This window comes from Pongo abelii, chromosome 1, assembly GCF_028885655.2.
Source record: "Pongo abelii isolate AG06213 chromosome 1, NHGRI_mPonAbe1-v2.0_pri, whole genome shotgun sequence".
Taxonomy (NCBI): domain Eukaryota; kingdom Metazoa; phylum Chordata; class Mammalia; order Primates; family Hominidae; genus Pongo; species Pongo abelii.
Window position 1 is genome coordinate 217,866,567 of NC_071985.2, and position 19,050 is coordinate 217,885,616.

A 19,050-nucleotide genomic window follows, 5' to 3' on the forward strand; every position below is an offset into this window, starting at 1 on the left:
GGCTGAGGCAGGAGAATTGCTTGAACCCAGGAGGCGGAGGTGCGGTAAGCTGAGATCTCGCCACTGCACTCCAGCCCGGGCGACAGAGTGAGACTCCATCTCAAAAAAAAATTAAAATTAAGATTAAAAACACACTCAAAGCTGCTCAATTTCACTCAAAATCTTAAAAATGGGCAGGAATGATGGCTAACGTCTGTAATCCTACCTCTTTGGGAAGCCAAGACGCAAGGATGATTTGAGGTCAGGACATCAAGACCAACCTGGGGAACAAAGCAAGACCCCTCCCCACCTCCCCACCCTACCCCCATCTCTACTAAAAATAAAAACATTAGCCAGGTGTGTTGGCACTTAGCAGTAGTCCTAGCTACTCAGGAGGTTAAGATGGGAGTTTGAGTCCTAGCTACTCGGTAGGCTGAGACGGGAGCTTGAGCCCTAGCTACTCGGTAGGCTGAGACGGGAGCTTGAGTCCTAGCTACTCAGTAGGCTGAGACGGGAACTTGAGCCCAGTAGTTCCAGGCTGCAGTGGGCATGATCACACCACTGAACTCCAGACTGGGTGACAGAACGAGACCTTGTCTCAAAAAAAAAAAAAAAAAAAAAAACCCCACAAACCTAAGTTCACACACCTAGAAATTCCACTCACAAAAATTTATCATACATGTATAACTGCACTTGTCTGCAAGAGTACAAAATTGCTTACAACACTGCTTACAATATTTAAAAAAAAAAAAAAAAAGCAGCCAGCAAGGAGGCTTACGCCTATAATCCCAACACTTTGGGAAGCCAAGGCAGGCAGATCACTTGAGGCCAGGAGTTTGAGAACAGCCTTGCCAACATGGCGAAACCACCATCTCTATTAAAAGTACAAAAATTAGCCAGGTGTGGTGGCAAGCACCTGTAATCCCAGCTGCTTGGGAGGCTGAGACACGAGAATCACTTGAACCCAGGAGGAGGAGGTTGCAGTGAGCCAAGATTGAGCCACTGCACTCCAGCCTGGGCAACGGAGTGAGACACTGTTTCAAAAAAAAAAAAAAAAAAAAAAAGCAACCACTATTCTACTTGCTGTCTTTATGGAGTTGACTACCATAGCTAGGTATCTCATATATGTATATTATACAGTCCACTTTTCCTTCTTTTGTAACTGGCTTATTTCACTTACATAGTGTCTTCAAATGTTGTAGCATGTGTCAAAACTTCCTTTCTAAGGCTGAATACCACTGTATGAATTCTGTTTATTACACATCTGATAAGTGCATTCTGTTTATCTATTCATTGGTCATCGACATTAGAGATGCATTCACCTTTTGGCTATTGTGAATAGTGTTGCTGAAAACATAACAGATTAGTTTTTTTGCTTGTTTTGTTCTGAGACAAGGGTTTGCTCTGTTGCCCAGGCTGGAGTGCAGTGGTACAATCATGGCTCACTGCAGCCTCAACCTCCCAGGCTCAAGCAATCCTCCTATCTCAGCCTCCTAAGCAGCTGGGACTACAGGCAGGCACCACCACACCCAGCTAATTTTTTTGTTTTCCATAGAGATGAGGTCTCAACATGTTGCCTAGGCTTGTCTCCAATTCCTAGCCTCAAGCAATCCTCTAGTCTCGGTCTCCCAAAGTGCTGGGATTACAGGTATGGGCCACTGCACCCAGACAGATTACTTTTTTATATTAGAAACTATTTATTGGTTCTAAGTAGAAAGGCTTTAAGAAAATGTTAAGACCAAGAATAAGCTTAATTCAACCAATAAAACTATACCCCTATCTGTTTACTGAATTCAAGGTGAGTGCCTAGATTCCTGAACATAGAAAACTTGATAATTACAACTCCTGGGAAAAGGCATCTGTTTCCAGTAAAGCTCTGAATGTAGACATTCTTCAGAACTATTGCAGGCTTCACTTCTCCAGTAACGAAAAAAATTACATGTGTCTATGTGTGTGTGCGTGCGCAGTTTCGTTTTGTTTTTTTGAGACAGCGTCACTGTCACCCAGGCTGGAGTCCAATGGCACAATCTTGGCTCACTGCAGCCGCAACCTCCCAGGCTCAAGTGATCTGCCCGCCTAAGCCTTCCAAGTAGCTGGACTATAGGTACATACCACCACGCCCAACTACCTTTTATTCCCCATTGAGAATGGGAAAAGTGCTGGGATTCGGCTGGGAGCGGTGGCTCACCACTCCTACCACTTTGGGAGGCCGAGGTGGGCAGACCACGAGGTCAGGAGATCGAAACCATCCTGGCTAACACAGTGAAACCCCGTCTCTACTAAAAATACAAAAAGTTAGCCAGGAATGGTGGTGGGCACCTGTAGTCCCAGCTACTCAGGAGGCTGAGGCAGGAGAATGGCGTGAACCTGGGAGGTGGAGCTTACAGAAAGCTGAGATCGCATCACTGCACTCTAGCCCGGGCGACAGAGCGAGACTCCATCTCAAAAAAAAAAAAAAAAAAAAAAAGCAGAAAGTGCTGGGATTATAGGCATGAGCTACCGCACTTCACCGAAAAAAATTATTTATGCACATACATACATTATATTTTACTCCAATATAATGAAAAATTATTAAGTAAAATTAACTTTTAACAAAGGGACAGTGTTCAACTGACAAACCTCTCAAAAGATTGTCAAATTATGAGGAGAAAAATTCTGAAGTTTCTGTAATCTTTAGATTCTACTGGTTAGAGCAAATAAAAAGCCTGAATATTTTAGACAATCTTGGAAAAAATTCACAGTGTGCTTCCTCCCCAGAGAACAAGACAGGAGTTTATACCGCAAGAATCAAAAAGTAAAGTGCAGGAATATAAATAATCAAGATGACCATTAAGCTAACATTCGGACACTATTCTCACAATAATTAATGAGTAGCTTTCCTAAATGTATCTGATTTACATTTTTCTAGGAAGTACTTTTCTAGGAAGAACTGAAGTATAATTGTAAATAGAACTGCTAATAACCAACATAAAACATTTCTTAAAGTAATGACAGTAAACAAAGCACTTAGATTAAGAAAAAAGGTGCAAGGCAAGCTGATCCAAACATGAAGGCTACAAAACACAAAGCTGAAGTCAGCAGAAGCCAAGAGACTAAATCATAAATTAGCAAAAATCCACATCAAGAGTCCCTCAAAAGGCCATGAATGGTGGCTAACTCCTGTAATTTTTGTTTTCTGTTTTTTTATTTTTTGAGATGGAGTCTCACTCTGTCACCCAGGCTGGAGCAAAGTGGCGCAATCTCAGCTCACTGCAACCTCAGCCTCCCAGGTTCAAGCAATTCTCCTGCCTCAGCCTCCTGAGTAGCTGTGATTACAGGCATGTGCCACCATGCCCGGCTAATTTTTTCATATTTTTAGTAGAGACGGGGTTTCACCATATTGACCAGGCTGGTCTCAAACTCCTGACGTTGTAATCCACCCGCTTCAGCTTCCCAAAGTGCTGGGATTACAGGCGTAAGCCACCGCACCCGGCCCACTGCTGGTATTTCAGCACTCTGGGAGGCCAAGGTGAGAGGATGTTTAAAGCCAGGAGTTTTGAGACCAGCCTGGAAACACAGCAAGACCCTGTCACTACCACCCCCCAGAAAAAAGAGAGTCCTTGCTGGGAATGGAAAGGACTCTGAAAAGGTGCTTACTAATACTCTTATTTACACTACAACTGCTGAGAAGGAAATCAGCTTCTATCCTTATGACTTACTTTTTAGTAAAATAATAATTTTTTAAAACTTTGGGAAATATACAAATATTTCTAATATTTCACTTAACTAGTGACTTTTATCCTTACTCCATAAAAAAGTATTTGGGCCAGGCACGCTGGCTCACACCTGGAATCCCAGCATTTTGGGAGGCCGAGGTAGGTGGATCATGAGGTCAGGAGTTCGAGACGAGCCTGGCCAACATACTGAAACCCCGTTTCTACTAAAAATACAAAAATTAGCCAGGTGTGGTGGCACGTGCCTGTAGTCCCAGCTACTTGGGAGGCTGAGGCGGGAGAATCGCTTGAACCCGGGAGGTGGAATGCAGTGAGCCGAGACCACACCATTTGCACTCCAGCCTAGGTGACAGAGTAAGATTCCGTCTCAAAAAAAAAAAAAAAAATCACTCAGCCTGACCAATGTGATGAAACCCCATCTCTACCAAAAAACATTTTTTTTTTTTAAATTAGCTGGACATGGTGGCACGCAACTGTAGTCCAAGCTACTTGGGAGGGTGAGGTGGCAGAATCAATTGAACTCAGGAGGCAGAGATTGCAGTGAGCCAAGACCGTGCCACTGCTCTCCAGCCTGGGCCACAGAGTAAGACTCTGTCTCAAAAAAAACAAAACAAAACAAAACAAAAGTCTGGGCACAGTGGCTCACTCCTGTAATCCTGGCACTTTGGGAGGCCGAGGCAGGCGCATGACAAGGTCAGGTTATCGAGACCATCCTAGCCAACATGGTGAAATCCCGTCTCTACTAAAATACAAAAAATTAGCCAGGCATCGTGGCATGTGCCTGTAGTCCCAGCTACTCAGGAGGCTGAGGCAGGGGAATCGCTTGAACCTGGGAGATGGAGGTTGCAGTGAGCCAAGATCGTGCCACTGCACTCCAGCCTGGAGACAGAGCAAGACTCCATCTCAAAAAAAAAAAAAAAAAAGTCACTAATAGTCAGACTCACACACCTGTAATGGTCACACCTGTAATCCCAGCACTTTGGGAGGCTGAGGCAGGAGGATATCCTGAGAGCAGGAGTTTGAGACCATCCTGGGCAATACAGTGGGACCTTATCTCTACACATACACACCCACACACACACAAAAATTAGCTGAAGCTACTTGGGAGGCTGAGATGAGAGGGTCACTTGATGAGCCTGGGAGGTTGAGGCTGCAGTGAGCTGGGATTATACCACTCCCCTCCAACCTGGGTAACAGAAGAAGACTGTCTCAAAAAGAAAAACAGTCACTGAAGTCTATGTCTTAAGATGTTAACTACACCAGGGACGGTGGCTCACGCCTGTAATCCCAGCACTTCAGACCATCCTGGCTAACACGGTGAAACCCCGTCTCTACTAAAAATACAAAAAATTAGCCAGGTGTGGTGGGCACCTGTAGTCCCAGCTACTCAGGAGGCTGAGGCAGGTGAATGGTGTGAACCCGGGAGGTGGAGCTTGCAGTGAGCTGAGATCGCACCACTGCACTCCAGCCTGGGTGACAGAGTGAGACTCCGTCTCAAAAAAAAAAAAAAAAAAAGATGTTAACTGATCATTCTTTGTACTTATTAAATACCTGAGCTTCTCCAGTCAACATTTTAATCTTCTGAATTATAGTATCTCTAGAACTAAAAGCTTTCTCCAGAAATAAGAAGTCTTTTTAGGAAGAGTCCTCTCGAAAATCATTTTTAAAACAAATTTCAAATCAATCCAATATACAAGAAATAAAATGCCACAACTCTTTGAGACACAAAGCTGTGATGAAAGTCCCTTTTCAGGCCGGGCGCGGTGGCTCAAGCCTGTAATCCCAGCACTTTGGGAGGCCAAGGCGGGCGGATCACAAGGTCAGGAGATCAAGACCATCCTGGCTAACACGGTGAAACCTCGTCTCTACTAAAAATACAAAAAATTAGCCGGGTATGGTGGCGGGCGCCTGTAGTCCCAGCTGCTCGGGAGGCTGAGGCAGGAGAATGGCGTGAACCTGGGAGGCAGAGCCTGCAGTGAGCCGAGATCGCGCCACTGCACTTCTAGCCTGGGTGACAGAGCAAGACTGTCTCAAAAAAAAAAAAAAGAAAGAAAGAAAGTTCTATACCTACTTTTAGAATGACAAAGCAAATTTAGGTTGAAAGAGAATGATCTGTGTCAAAAAAAAAAAAAACAAAACACTGTGGAAAAGGGTTACTTCATAAGAAAAATAGAGGTAGAAGAGACATAAAAAAAGAGAGCATATCTTATATCTTTATAAAGCATAGATTAGTTTAAGAGACTATAACAGAGCACACGGTCATTTTTTAAAAATTAACTGTGGCTCACGTCCATAATCCCAAGTGCATTGCTTGAGTTCAGAAGTTTGAGATCAGCCTGGGCAACATAGTGAAATCCCATCTCTACCAAAAATACAAACATTAGTTGGGCGTGGTGGTGTGCACCTGTAGTCCCAGCTACTCGGGAGGCTAAGATGGGAGGATCACTTGAGCCCAGAAGGTAAAGGCTGCAGTAAGCCATGATCACACCACTGTACTCCAGCCTGGGTGACAGAGCGAGACTGTCTCAAAAAAAAAAAAAAAAAAGAGGCCAGGCGCAGTGGCTCACGCCTGTAATCCCGGCACTTTGGGAGGCCGAAGCAGGCGGATCACGGGGTCAGGAGATCGAGACCATCCTGGCTAACACAGTGAAACCCCGTCTCTACTAAAAATACAAAAAATTAGCCGGGCATGGTGGCAGGCACCTGTGGTCCCAGCTACTCGGGAGGCTGAGGCAGGAGAATGGTGTGAACCCGGAAGGCAGAGTTTGCAGTGAGCCGAGATCCCGCCACTGCACTCCAGCCTGGGCGACAGAGCAAGACTCCCTCTCAAAAAAAAAAAAAGGAAAGAAAAGAAAAAGAAAACCGAAAAAGAAAATGAACTATAAATAGAGTAGAGTGGCACACACCTGTAATCCTATATACTTGGGAGGCTGAGGTGCAAGTATTGCTTGAAGCCAAAAGTTGGAGGCTGCAGTGAGCTATGATCTCACCTGTGTATAGCCACTGCACTGCAGCCTGGGCGACATAGTCAGACCCCATCTCTTAATTAAAAAAAAAAAAAAAAAAAAAAAAACTAAAAAAGAAAACTGACTGCAATATAATTTAAAACTATTTCAAAATTTAAAAATACTAATTAAGGAGAGATATGTTTGATTGAAGAACATAGCTGGTTAGCAGAAGGATTCATTTCAAAGTAACTGATAAACCAATGTCACATATAATAGCTATACATTATTTCAAAACATTAAGTTTTTTGTTTGTTTTTTGAGACAGAGTTTTTCTCTATTGCCCAGGGTAGAGTGCAGTGGCGCAGTATCGGCTCACTGCAGCCGCTGCCTCATGGGCCCAAGTGATCCTCCCACCTCAGCCTCCTGAACAGCTGGGACTACTGGTGCGCGCCACCATGCCCGGCTTTTTTTTTTTTTTTTTTTTTTTAAACAGCCTGGGTTTCACCATGTTGCCTAGACTGGTCTGGAACTCCTGAACTCAAGTGATCCACCTGCCTCGGCCTTCCAAAGTGCTGGAATACAGGCGAGAGCCACTGCACCTGGCCAAGCTCTTTTAAAATCCAACTGATCATCCAAATATAGTCATGCATCACTTAAGAACAGGGATACATTCTGAGAAATGCATCTTTATGTGATTTCATCATTGTGAAAACAACAGGGCGTACTTACGTAAACCTCAATGGTAGAGCCTACTATACACCTAGGCTATGCATTGGGTGGTAGTGTTGTATCAATTCTGATTTCCTAACTAGGAGGACTACACGGTGGCAATACAGGAAAGTGTCCTTGTTTCAGGGAGGTACACACTAGAGAATTTAGAGTAGAAGGACATCATGCTATAAAGACAACAGAGGGTAATGGAGCAAATGTGACAAAATGTTAACTGGTGAATTTGGGAAAAGGGGATGTGGGAGTTGTAGTCTGATCCTGAACTTTTTTTTTTTTTTTTTGCTGGGCCCAGTGACTCATGCCTGTAATCCCAGCACTTTGGTAGAACAAGGCAGGAGGATCACTTGAGCCCAGGAGTTCAAGACCAGCCTAGGCAACACAGTGAGACCTTGTTTCTCTTTCTTTTTGAGACGGAGTCTTGCTCTGTCGCCAGGCTGGAGTACAGTGGCACAATCTTGGCTCACTGCAACCTCCAACTACCAGGTTCAAGTGAATTCTCCTGCTTCAGCTTCCCAAGTAGCTGGGATTACAGGCATGTGCCACCACACCCAGCTAATTTTTGTATTTTTAGTAGACACAGGATTTCACTATGTTGGCCAGGATGGTCTCGATCTGCTGACCTCGTGATCCACCCACCTCAGCCTCCCAAAATGCTGGGATTACAGGTGTGAGCCACTGGACCTTGTCTCTAAAACAAATTTTTTTAATTAGCTGGACATTATGGCTCATGCCTATAGTCCCAGATACTGAGAAGGCTAAGGTGGGAGGATACCTCGAGCCCAGGAGGTCGAGGCTGCAGTGAACCATAATGATGCCATTACACTCCAACCTGGGTAGAAAAAAACAATTTTTTTATGAAAGTAAATAAATAAATAGGGGCCGGGCACGGTGGCTCATGCCTGTAATACCAGCACTTTGAGAGGCTGAGGCAGGCAGATCACTTGAAGTCAGGAGTTCAAGACCAGCCTGGCCAACACGGTGAAACCTTGTCTCTACTAAAAATACAAAAACTAGCTGGGCGTGGTAGCACACGCCTGTAATCCCACCTACTCAGGAGGCTGAAGCACAAGAATAGCTTGAACCCGGGAGGCAGAGGTTGCAGTGAGCTGAGATCACGCCACTGCACTCCAGCCTGGGCAACAGAATGAGACTCTGTCTCAAAAAAAAAAAAAAAGGCTGGGTGCAGTGGCTCACACCTGTAATCCCAGCACTTTGAGAGGCCGAGGCAGACAGATCACTTGAGCCCAGGAGTTCGAGACCAGCCTGGGCAACAGAGTGAGACCTTGTCTCTACAGAAAATACAAAAATTAGCCAAGTATGGTGGTGTGCGCCTGTAGTCCTAGCTACTTGGAAAGCTAAGATGGGAAGATCTCTTGAGCCCGGGAGGTTGAAGGGACACAGTGAGCAGTGATCACACCACTGCACTCCAGCATGGATGACAAAATGAGATCCTGTCTCAAGAAAAAAAAAAAATACAGGAAGGAGAAAAGCAGATAGGCCATAGCTGATGGTTGTTGGAGATGAACGATAGGTACTTGGGATTCACTGACTATTGTGCCCACTTTTGTGTATGTTCAAAATTCCTGAGATAGAATTTTTAAGATATATAACACGAACTGATCATATAGTAATATATATGCTTCTTTACTAACACACCAAATAAAAGTATCTAGGCCAGGCGCGGTGGCTCATGACTGTAATCCCAGCCCATTGTAAGGTCAAGGTGGGCGGATCACCTAAGATCAGAAGTTCAAGACCAGCCTAGCCAACATGGTGAAACCCCATCTCTACTAAAAATACAAAAATTAGCTGGGCATGGTGGTGGGCGCCTGTAATTCCAGTTACTCGGGAAACTCAGGCAGGAGAATGGCTTGAACCTGGGAGGCAGAGGTTGCAGTGAGCCGAGATCATGCCATTGCACTCCAGCCTGGGCGACACAGCCAGACTCTGTCTCAAAAAAAAAAAAAAAAAAAAAAGTATCTGGCAGCAGATCTAACAGCCACTGTAATTTCCAAGTTGTGATGACAATAATGAAGTCTTTGCAAAAACTGTAATATAAAATATGAAAATACATATGATTTGTATTGGTGATGAAAATCACAACTACTATTAGTTTTAGTTTTCTCTGTATTATAGTTGAAGGAAATAATAGATCCCAGTAAGAAGCTACTAAAAATAAAAAGGTATTTTCACACCCAAGTTTAGTACTTCCTCCTGAATTCTGATCGACGAGGTCTTCATTAAAGATTCTAACATCCAGCCGGGCACGGTGGCTCACACCTGTAATCCCAGCACTTTGGGAGGCCGAGACAGGCGGATCCTGAGGTCAGGAGATCAAGACCATCCTGGCTAACATGGTGAAACCCCGTCTCTACTAAAAATACAAAAAAATTAGCTGGGCGCGGTGGTGGGTGCCTGTAATCCCAGCTACTCGGGAGGCTGAAGCAGGAGAATGCTGTGAACCCAGGAGGTGGAGCTGGCAGTGAGCCGAGATCACACCACTGCACTCCAGCCTGGGCAAGAGAGAGAGACTCCGTCTCAAAAAAAAAAAAAAGGTTCTAGCATCCTTTTCACATAATAAAGTAATAAATTATTTTTTTATCTTTTAATCCAAGGAGACTTTTAAATAATCTTGAATGCAAATGAGCCTTCACTGCAAACAGCATAATTTTTTTTTTTTTCTTGAGACAGAGTCTTGCCCTGTCACCCAGGCTGGAGCGCAATGGCATGATCTCAGCTCACTGCACCCTCCACCTCCTGAGTTCAAGCGATTCTCCTGCCTCAGCCTCCCGAGTAGCTGGGATTATAGGCGCTTGCCACCATGCCAGGCTAATTTTTTGTATTTTTAGTAGAGATAGGGTTTCACCATGTTGGCCAGGCTCATCTCGAACTCCTGACCTCATGATCCCCCCGCCTCAGCCTCCCAAAGTGCTGGGATTACAGGCATGAGCCACCGCGCCCAGCTGCAAACAGCGTAATTTTAAAAAATTACTGGTTCAGACAAAATACTTCTACTACCTACCAATTTGATTGGTAAAAGACAAATCGCTATATGTTAAATGTAGTTTTGTAAACTGCAAAATGTTTTTTGAGTACATAAGCCCCAGTTTTTAAATCAAAGGAAAAATAAATGATGGGTAAAAAAAAAAACCACTTTTAGTCAAACAATTTTAAGAATCAAAGAAACTATAAATGTATTATATGTAAAAGTACATACGTTATGTGTAACATAATGGGAATATAACAATCAAAGTCAATACAATGTATAATTAAAAGAATCTTCATATCATTTGGCAATGTTCCCTAGTGACCCAAACAGCATCTAATACAAAGACAGGCACATGCAACCCTTGCATTTAAGGCTGGACTAAAAATCTAGCACCAGGTACACAGGATAAGAAATAGTGTTTCTCGTTTGAATTTTCCCACAAATATTCCTTAATTCTAAGGATTGGAGCAGTTCCTTAAACTATATAATACAAATCTTTAAATATGCTAGAGTTCATTTCATTTCTATACTCAAAATGAAATCATAAGTAATTAAATCCAAGAATTCACTAAATTTAAGTTAGGATTTTATAGAGCCATTCCACTATGGTTTTTTTAGATGCTTGTAATCTTCAACTTGGCAGACAGGAATAACATGTAGGGAGAACAATCTGAATATTGAGATACTTTAAAATTATATCAAAAAAATCTTTTCACTCACTGCAAAGCATATTTCCACACACTAAAAGCCAGCTAGATATCACACAAAAATTACATGGTTTTGGCCGGGCGCAGTGGCTCACGCCTGTAATCCCAGCACTTTGGGAGGCCGAGGTGGGCAGATCACCTGAGGTCAGGAGTTCAAGACCAGCCTCAACATGAAGAAACCCCATCTCTACTAAAAACACAAAATTAGCTGGGTGTGGTGGTGCATGCCTGTAATCCCAGTTACTCGGGAGGCTGAGGCAGGAGAATTGCTTGAACCTGGGAGGCAGAGGTCGCGGTGAGCCGAGATCGCACCATTGCACTCCAGCCTGGGCAACAGGAGTGAAACTCCGTCTCAAAAACAAACAAACAAAAATTACATGCTTTCTAATAAAATGATTAACATTCTAATTGGTTTCCACAGAGGAGTACACTATTTTCATTCAAAATATGTATAGCTGTAAGGCGAGTAAAAATAATAAGTTTAAAGAAAATTTTAAACCAAATAGTAAAGAAGATTGTTAATTTAACTACAGATAAACGTATTCTATTTAGTCTCCTTGTTCAGCAGGCTAATATATGTGTTTCAAGGGGCTGAATAGCACTTATTTCAAATCACCTAACAATACAATTCAGGAGCCCAATTTAATGAATATATACACTCAAGGTATTTTCAGACTACATTATTCACTCTAAATACTGTGGACGGTTAACTACAGCTCAAACTAACACTAAAAATGTTTTAAAAATAAAAGCAAGCAGGCCGGGCATGGTGGCTGGCGCCTGTAATCCCAGCACTTTGGGAGGCAGAGGCAGGCAGATCACTTGAGGTCAGGAGTTCAAGACCAGCCTGGCCAACATGGTGAAACCCCGACTCTAATAAAAATACAAAAATTAGGCCAGGCGCAGTGGCTCATGCTTGTAATCCCAGCACTTTGGGAGGCCGAGGCGGGCAAATCACAAGATCAGGAGTGAGACCAGCCTGGCCGACATAGTGAAACCCCCTCTCTACGAAAAATACAAAAATTAGCCGGGTGTGGTGGCAAATGCCTGTAATCCCAGCTAGTCGGGAGGCTAAGGCGGGAGAGTCACTTGAACTGGGAAGGCAGAGGTTGCAGTGAGCTGAGACCATGCCATTGCACTCCAGCCCTGCCTGGGTGACAGAGTGAGACTCCGTCTCAAAAAAAAAAATACAAAAATTAGCCAGACATGGTGGTGTGCACCTATAATCCCAGCTATTCAGGAGGCTGAGGCAGGAGAATCGCTTGAACCCGGGAGGAGGAGGTTGCAGTGAGCTGAGATCAAGCCACTGCACTCCAGCCTGGGTGACAGAGCGAGACTCCACCTCAAAAAATAAAAATAAAAATAGGCCAGCACAGTGGCTCACACCTGTAATCCCAGCACTTTGGGAGGCTAAGGCAGGTGGGTCACCTGAGGTCAGGAGTTCGAGACCAGGCTGGCCAACATGGTGAAACCCTGTCTCTACTAAAAATACAAAAATTAGCCAGGCATGGTGGCACGGGCCTGTAGTCCCAGCTACTCAGGAGGCTGTGGCACAAGAAGTGCTTGAACCCAGGAGGAGGTTGCAGTGAGCCAAGATCCTGCCACTGCACTCTAGCCTGGGCGACAGAGTGAGACTCCATCTCAAAAAAACGAATAAAAATAAAAATAAAAAAATAATGAAAATAAAAATAAAAGCAAAGGCTGGGCAAGCTGGCTCATGCCTATAATCCCAGCACTCTGGGAGGCCAAGGTGGGAGGATCACTTGAGCCCAGGAGTTCAAGACCAGGGCTGGGCAACATAGGGAGACCTTCCACCCCTACAAAGAATTAGTCAGGTATGGTGGCACATGCCTGTGGTTCTAGCTACTTTGGAGGCTGAGGTGGGAGGATCACTTGAGCCTGGGAGGTCAAGGCTTCATTGAGCCGTGATCCATCTTGGGTGACTCTGTCTCAAACAATCAGTCAGTCAATTAATAAAAGCAAAGAAATATATAGTCTCCAATTGGATATGCTGGTTTTCATGGAATATTTTAAATTTTTTTAAAATTTCAGTAAAATTTCAAACTGGGGAAAAGGGAAACTTGAAAGACTATTTGGAAAAACCTCCTACATAAATTTTCCCAAAGGATTAGTGTTCACAGGATTTAAAATGTCCCATAAATCAAGCCTGAAACCTCTTCATAAGCATACCACACAATACAATCTCAGCAATCAAGAGTCTACAACAAAGGTAGTTAGAAAAAGGTGCCCTCTACACAAGCGAAACACTATCATTCTTCCTGGCAGTGAGCCCTATATTTTCCTCCAATCTGCCAGGGGCGTTCCTTTTGGGAAATAAAACCCATTTTATTATTTTTTATTATTTCCTATAATTATTCTGTATAATTTTTCTGTATTATTCTGTATTGCTTTATATAATTATTCTGTGTAATTTTTAATGTTTCAAGATAACTCTGAATTTTTTGTTTTATTTTTAAAATGTGCAAAAGCCTATCATGAAAATAGATATTGAAAATCAGAATATTCAAAACCAGAGGTGGTTTCATAGACGGGATGGGGGTGGTATGGGTGGTATGGCCATAGACAAGAAGTGGTTTCATAGAAACCTTCTGGTCTCAAATGAAGAAACGATGTAACAATGATACAGGCTACAGTGAGTCAAATTTGTTTAAGTCTAAAAATATCCCTAGTAGTCAGGACAAGGAAATTCAATATTTTATATTGTGTCCCAGAGGTAAAGATGTCTGAATATACATAAAATGTAATAACTATTCCATCTATTTAACTCAGGAAAACCACTGTGATCAAACATTTAAAATCAGCAAAAACAAATGACATTTTTAAATGGGTCTCATTCTTTTTTTTATTCCCCCCAAACGGAGTCTTGCTCTGTCCCCCAGGCTGGAGTGCAGTGGCACGATCTCAGCTCACTGAAACCTGCGCCTCCCGGGTTCAAGCAATTCCCCTGCCTCAGCCTCCCAAGTAGCTGGGACACAGGTGCACACCACCACGCCCAGCTAATTTTTTGTGTTTTAGTAAAGATGGGGTTTTACCATGTTCACCAGGCTGGTCTTGAACTCTTGACTTCGTGACCTGCCCGCCTCGGCCTCCCAAAGTGCTGGGATTATAAGCGTGAGCCACCGCACCCAGCCTCTTTAACAGTATTTTTACACGAGGGGCTACCTCACTTTACCTCCGCATAATTTTTAACCTAGTCTCTAAAACTGGAGATGGATGGGAAGAATGTAAATTCGCAACTTACTTAAAATCTGAAAAGATAAAGATGTTAAATATTTTAAGAGTTTTATTCATTTGCTCATTCTAATTCAAGGAGTCGCCTTTGCACACACCTCTCTCCCTCTCATAACTAAAAGACAGGAACCAATTGTTGTATAACTCCTCCCTTCCCCCTTCAACCCAGCTAACATACAAAGGAAAGGACTTTCTCTATTGTGCCCCTGTAATGAATCTTTGTTAACTAAAACCCGATTCAGAAATAGTTCTCATTTAATTTTTTTAAATCCGCAAACTGAAAACTGTAAAAATAACCACAGATTTATTATTATTCCAAGAAAAGAAAAGCCAATTTTTGTAAATGTTCTGATTATGTTTTAAGGATTTGGTCTTTCTTTGGCACTGGGGAGGAAAAAGCCAAATCGCCATCCTCCCCTCAATCTACTGTCCATTTAAAAACAAACAAACAAACAAAACAACTAATCAGAATGTAAATTTAAAAATAAATTTAAAAATTTTTTAAAGAATTGACTGACCTCTTTTTTCTGTTAAAATGTCTCTAAGCTGTCCCCAAAGCTGTCTGGTTTAATCTTTTTGTAAAATGCAAACACTTACTACAAAAGCCTAATCACTGTTAAGAGAACATTCATCTTGAAAACGTTTTATATAATGTATTCCCAGTATACACCTCTTAATCCTGTAAAACAGTTATTAATGTAATCAGCTAGGGAAAAGGGTAAGAGCAGGCACTTAAAGTTCAGTTTTAATATAGGTATTGCATGATTTTTCTCATTCTGATTTCTACAAGACACCAGAAGTGAATACCATTTCATTTTCTTGCAGAGCCATCATTCTGGTACAACTACCTTTTTATTCCTTTCATTTAAATTATTCAGATTTCATTTTTACTCCTAGTAGCAATCACACATTTTACAAAATATATCATATATCCCACAATAGGGATAAAATGCCTTGAGTTCCTCCAAACAAGGTCCATTTAGCTCCATAGCTGGATCAGCAGGAACATTTCTTATACATGCAGAAAGATAAACAAGAAACCAGAAATAGACATTACCTGGATTTTGGGGAGTGAGGGGAGGAAGTGTGGGAACTGGGAATTCTAGGGTCAGGGGTGGAAATTTTTCTCTGTATACCTTTCACATGCTTTGAACCCATAAAAATGCACTGTCTATTTAAAGAACTAAATAGATTTGTTTAAAAATGAAAAAGAAACCTTTAAAATAAAAGAATTTCAGGGACACATGATCTGCTTAGTTTTAAAATAACCTGCTTTTATCAGTAGCATCTGCTTTTACTCTGCAATAGGTAAGATACTCCTTTGAATGCAGTCGTAAGCAAACTGCCAGCTAAGCCGTTTTTAATACAGTAATGTTCCTCCAGGCTGCCGCTTTTCAAGGCAGCTCGAATCCTCCGCCCCCTCCTCCCTCTGTGCATTCTGAGATCGGCTCTGCTGATTCCCACATAAAGTGGGTCCTGGCCGCCATTTTAGAAAGTCATTCACACAAGCCAGACAGCAGCACCGTCCACTAAGAACCCTTCCAAAGCTGCCTGGGACGATTTCCTCTTTCTCCTCTCTGCCCCCTCATCTTGCAGAGGGGCCAAACTCCCAGCCATAGGCATGCAACGTCTCTGGAATCTGCATAATGAGAAATGACACGTCTGGGCACATAACACCGAGGAGCGAGCGAATGCTGCAATGCACGTGTTGCACATCGGTGCATACGAATTTCCCAGGCAGAGACCTACAGAGAAGGTCCACAGGGGATTAAAGTGAGCACATCTAAGTGGTTTTTCCACTCCAATAATCTACACCTAAATGATTTTTCCATCAAAACACTGACGATACTCGAGGAGAAGGCAGGAGGTCGGGGGCGGGTAAGGGGTGGAGCAGCGCCAGGAAGAGAAAGTTCCCATCTGCTTCCCAATCCAGCCCGTGGTCTCCCTTTCATCCTAGGGCACAGAGGTGAATTTTTGCTCCCTGCCTCCCCCCGCCCCCGCCTGGTTTCTCAGGCACGACGTAGTAAACACCGGGAGAGTCCCTGGAAGCGCGCACCTCCCCCCGGCCTGCCGAGGACAGCTCGAGCAGGTTATGAATGGCCCCACGATTCCCGGCTCCTTTTCACACGCGGACACGCGCAGACGCGCGCTCCAGCGGCGAGGGTTTAATGCCCCAGTAACAGCAACCACCAACACAATCAATGATCCTCCATTTAAAAGACAGGAGCTCCGCCGCCGCTGCTTCCATTTCCTTATCCAAGCGGCTCAAAGCGAGCGACGCAATCTATTTTTCCCATGGTGACTCATTAATGAGGACGCTCCATAATTTCCTTCACTCACTACATAGTAAGGGAAATTAAAAGCCAAACTTAAAACCTTCCAGGGTCTTAAATATCGGAATAAACTGTCATTTTCGAGGACAATCACAGATTTGCTATGGTCCCTCTGAATTTGCACCAAGTCCAAGCCAATCGTCATTTTAATAAGTGTTTTATGCGGAGGCCTATCCGTTACGGTACACAGACATTTCACAAAGAAAACGCGCTACATGCTACTCAATAAGATGTATCAACGACAACATTTATTCTTATAATTCACAAAAACATTCAGGGGAGGGTTTTTTTTTAAGCTACATTTTCTCATCGTAAAAGGTTTGGAATGTTTTACCGTTTGATTCGGGAATTCAGGGGTGGTGGGCAGCAGGGTCTTAGGGCGGCCGGGGAGTGCGACCCGAGGCTACGGGGGCCGGGGCTGGCAACCTCCTGTCAGACGCGGTCTCGTCCGCCGGGGACGAAGGAGCCCGAACGGGCGCACCAACTTATTTCACACCACTCTCCACCCAGCCCCGCAAAAACGAGAAACGTTTGCCATTCCCAGTGAGTTTCAAGGGTGCAAATCCTCCGGAGAGGTCCTAGGTGGTCTCTCTGGGTCCGCGACGCGCCCACAGTACCTACTGCGACTTCTGTTTTCGCACTGCCTTTCCCTTCGCACGGAACCCTCCCGAAGTCAGACATTGCCGAGCGCCCGCAGAGCAGCTCGGAGTGGCGGCGCCGGACCCGGCTGTCTGGCGGGCTCGGGTCCCGGCTGCTCCGGGCCGGGCACTGCGCGCAAGGACGCGACCCCGCCGCCCAGCGCGTCTCCCACCAGCTCCCGGGCCGACGCGAGGGCAGCCCCGGGGCGCCGGCTGCGTGGAGGCCGAACCTCGGCCACCTCCCTCGTCAGGGACGCGGCCGCCGGGGCCCCGCGGGCTCTTCGAAGGCGGCGCGGCTTGGCCGCCCGCACCGCCGACACCCGAGGCCCAACGCGGCGACGCGGGCCGAGCGGCTGACGAGGTCCCACAGCGCCCGTGGGTCCGGGCCGGGGTCCTCCTCACCAGCTCCGCGCTCCGGGAGGGGCCGGCAACGGGCCGGGGCGGGAAGCGGCGCCCGAGGAGCGAGCGCGGCCGCGGCCTCGTGTCACTCACCGTTTGAAATGCTCGATGATCTTCTCTTCCCGCACGTTCTCGGGTAAGTTGCCCACCCAGAGATGCCTGGTTTCCCGGACCATGCTGGGCGGCGTGCCGGCGACCGCCGCCGCTGGCTCCCCCTCGCCGGCTTCGTACGAGACCGTCAGCGCCGGGAGGCGGGTGCCGGGGCGGCGGCGGCGGCGGCTGCGGCGGTGGCGTCGGCAGCGGCGGCGGCTCCTCCGGCTCCCCCCCGTGCAGAGACCATCCCTCTCCCCCAGGTTCTGACTCTCGGGCCTCGCAGCTCAGCTCTGCCGCCACCACACACCCGAAGCCGACCCTCGCGCTCCGGCAGCGCATGCGCCCGGGCAGGGGCGGGCGGGGGAGCGGGAGGAGGGGCAAGCGGGACACGAGCGGCAGCGACTACGACGGAGCTGGCGCTGTGGCAGCCGGACGCTTCCCACCGGCGCGCGCGGCCCGCCTCCTGCCGCCGCACTGCCTCCCCCTCGCCGCGGGCGCGCGCGCGTCCTCCCGCCCGCCGAGGCGGACAAGCTGAGTTCCTCCCAGCCGGCGCGCAGGCGCGCGGGCCGGGCGACGAAGTGAGGAACTACAGGCGGGGAAGGAACGCTCGCGCGCTCGGCCCCGGTGCGCAGGCGCGCAGCTGCTAGTGGAGTCCCGCTGCTTGGCGGGCTCTTGGTCGGGTTCCCGCGCCGGGCAAGGGGCGGCTGAGGAGGCAGGGGCGGTCTTTAGCCCCTCCAGCGGCAACCCCAGGCCCCGGCCTGGTGGAAGATACGAAGAGAAATGCAGTTGGTTTCCACAGGGCTACGGTCAAAGCGGCTGCCAAGGCCTGTCCTCTAGAAGCCAGGACCCCTTCGTCCTCCGCTCACCCGGCGGCCAGCTCCTGGCGTTTCCGGACACTTAGATTCCTGCCTGCTTGGGAAAGCGATCAGAAAAAGGTTGCCCTTCTCACCGCCCTGCTGAACAGAGACGGCTTCAGAAACGCATCCCATCCAAGAGTCACTGGCTTGTAACATGAAGCAACTTTTTTTTTTTTAAATACGGAGTCTCGCTCTGTTGCCCAGGCTGCTGGAGTGCAGTGGCACGGTCTCGGCTCACTGCAACCTCCGCCTCCCAGGCTCAAGCGATTTTCCTGCCTCAGCCTCCCAAGTAGCTGAGATTACAAGCACCCGCAACCGCACCTGGCTAATTTTTGTATTTTTATTAGAGACAGGGTTTCACCATGTAGGCCAGGCTGGTCTTGAACTCCTGACCTCAGGTGATCCGCCCGCCT

At 46.0% G+C, this 19,050-nt stretch overlaps 1 protein-coding gene across 2 annotated transcripts in view; it reads right to left on the reverse strand.

Annotated features, from left to right (window-relative positions):
- The window catches only part of SPEN (spen family transcriptional repressor), a 94,016-nt gene extending 76,113 nt beyond the window's left edge, over positions 1-17,903 (reverse strand). For both annotated transcript variants that reach the window (XM_063714823.1, XM_002811437.5), the window contains exon 1: positions 17,781-17,903. In XM_063714823.1, the coding sequence (XP_063570893.1) occupies positions 17,781-17,863 (83 nt within the window). In that variant the 5' untranslated portion in view covers positions 17,864-17,903. The remainder of the gene's footprint in view (positions 1-17,780) is intronic.
- Positions 17,904-19,050: the final 1,147 nt, after the last annotated feature.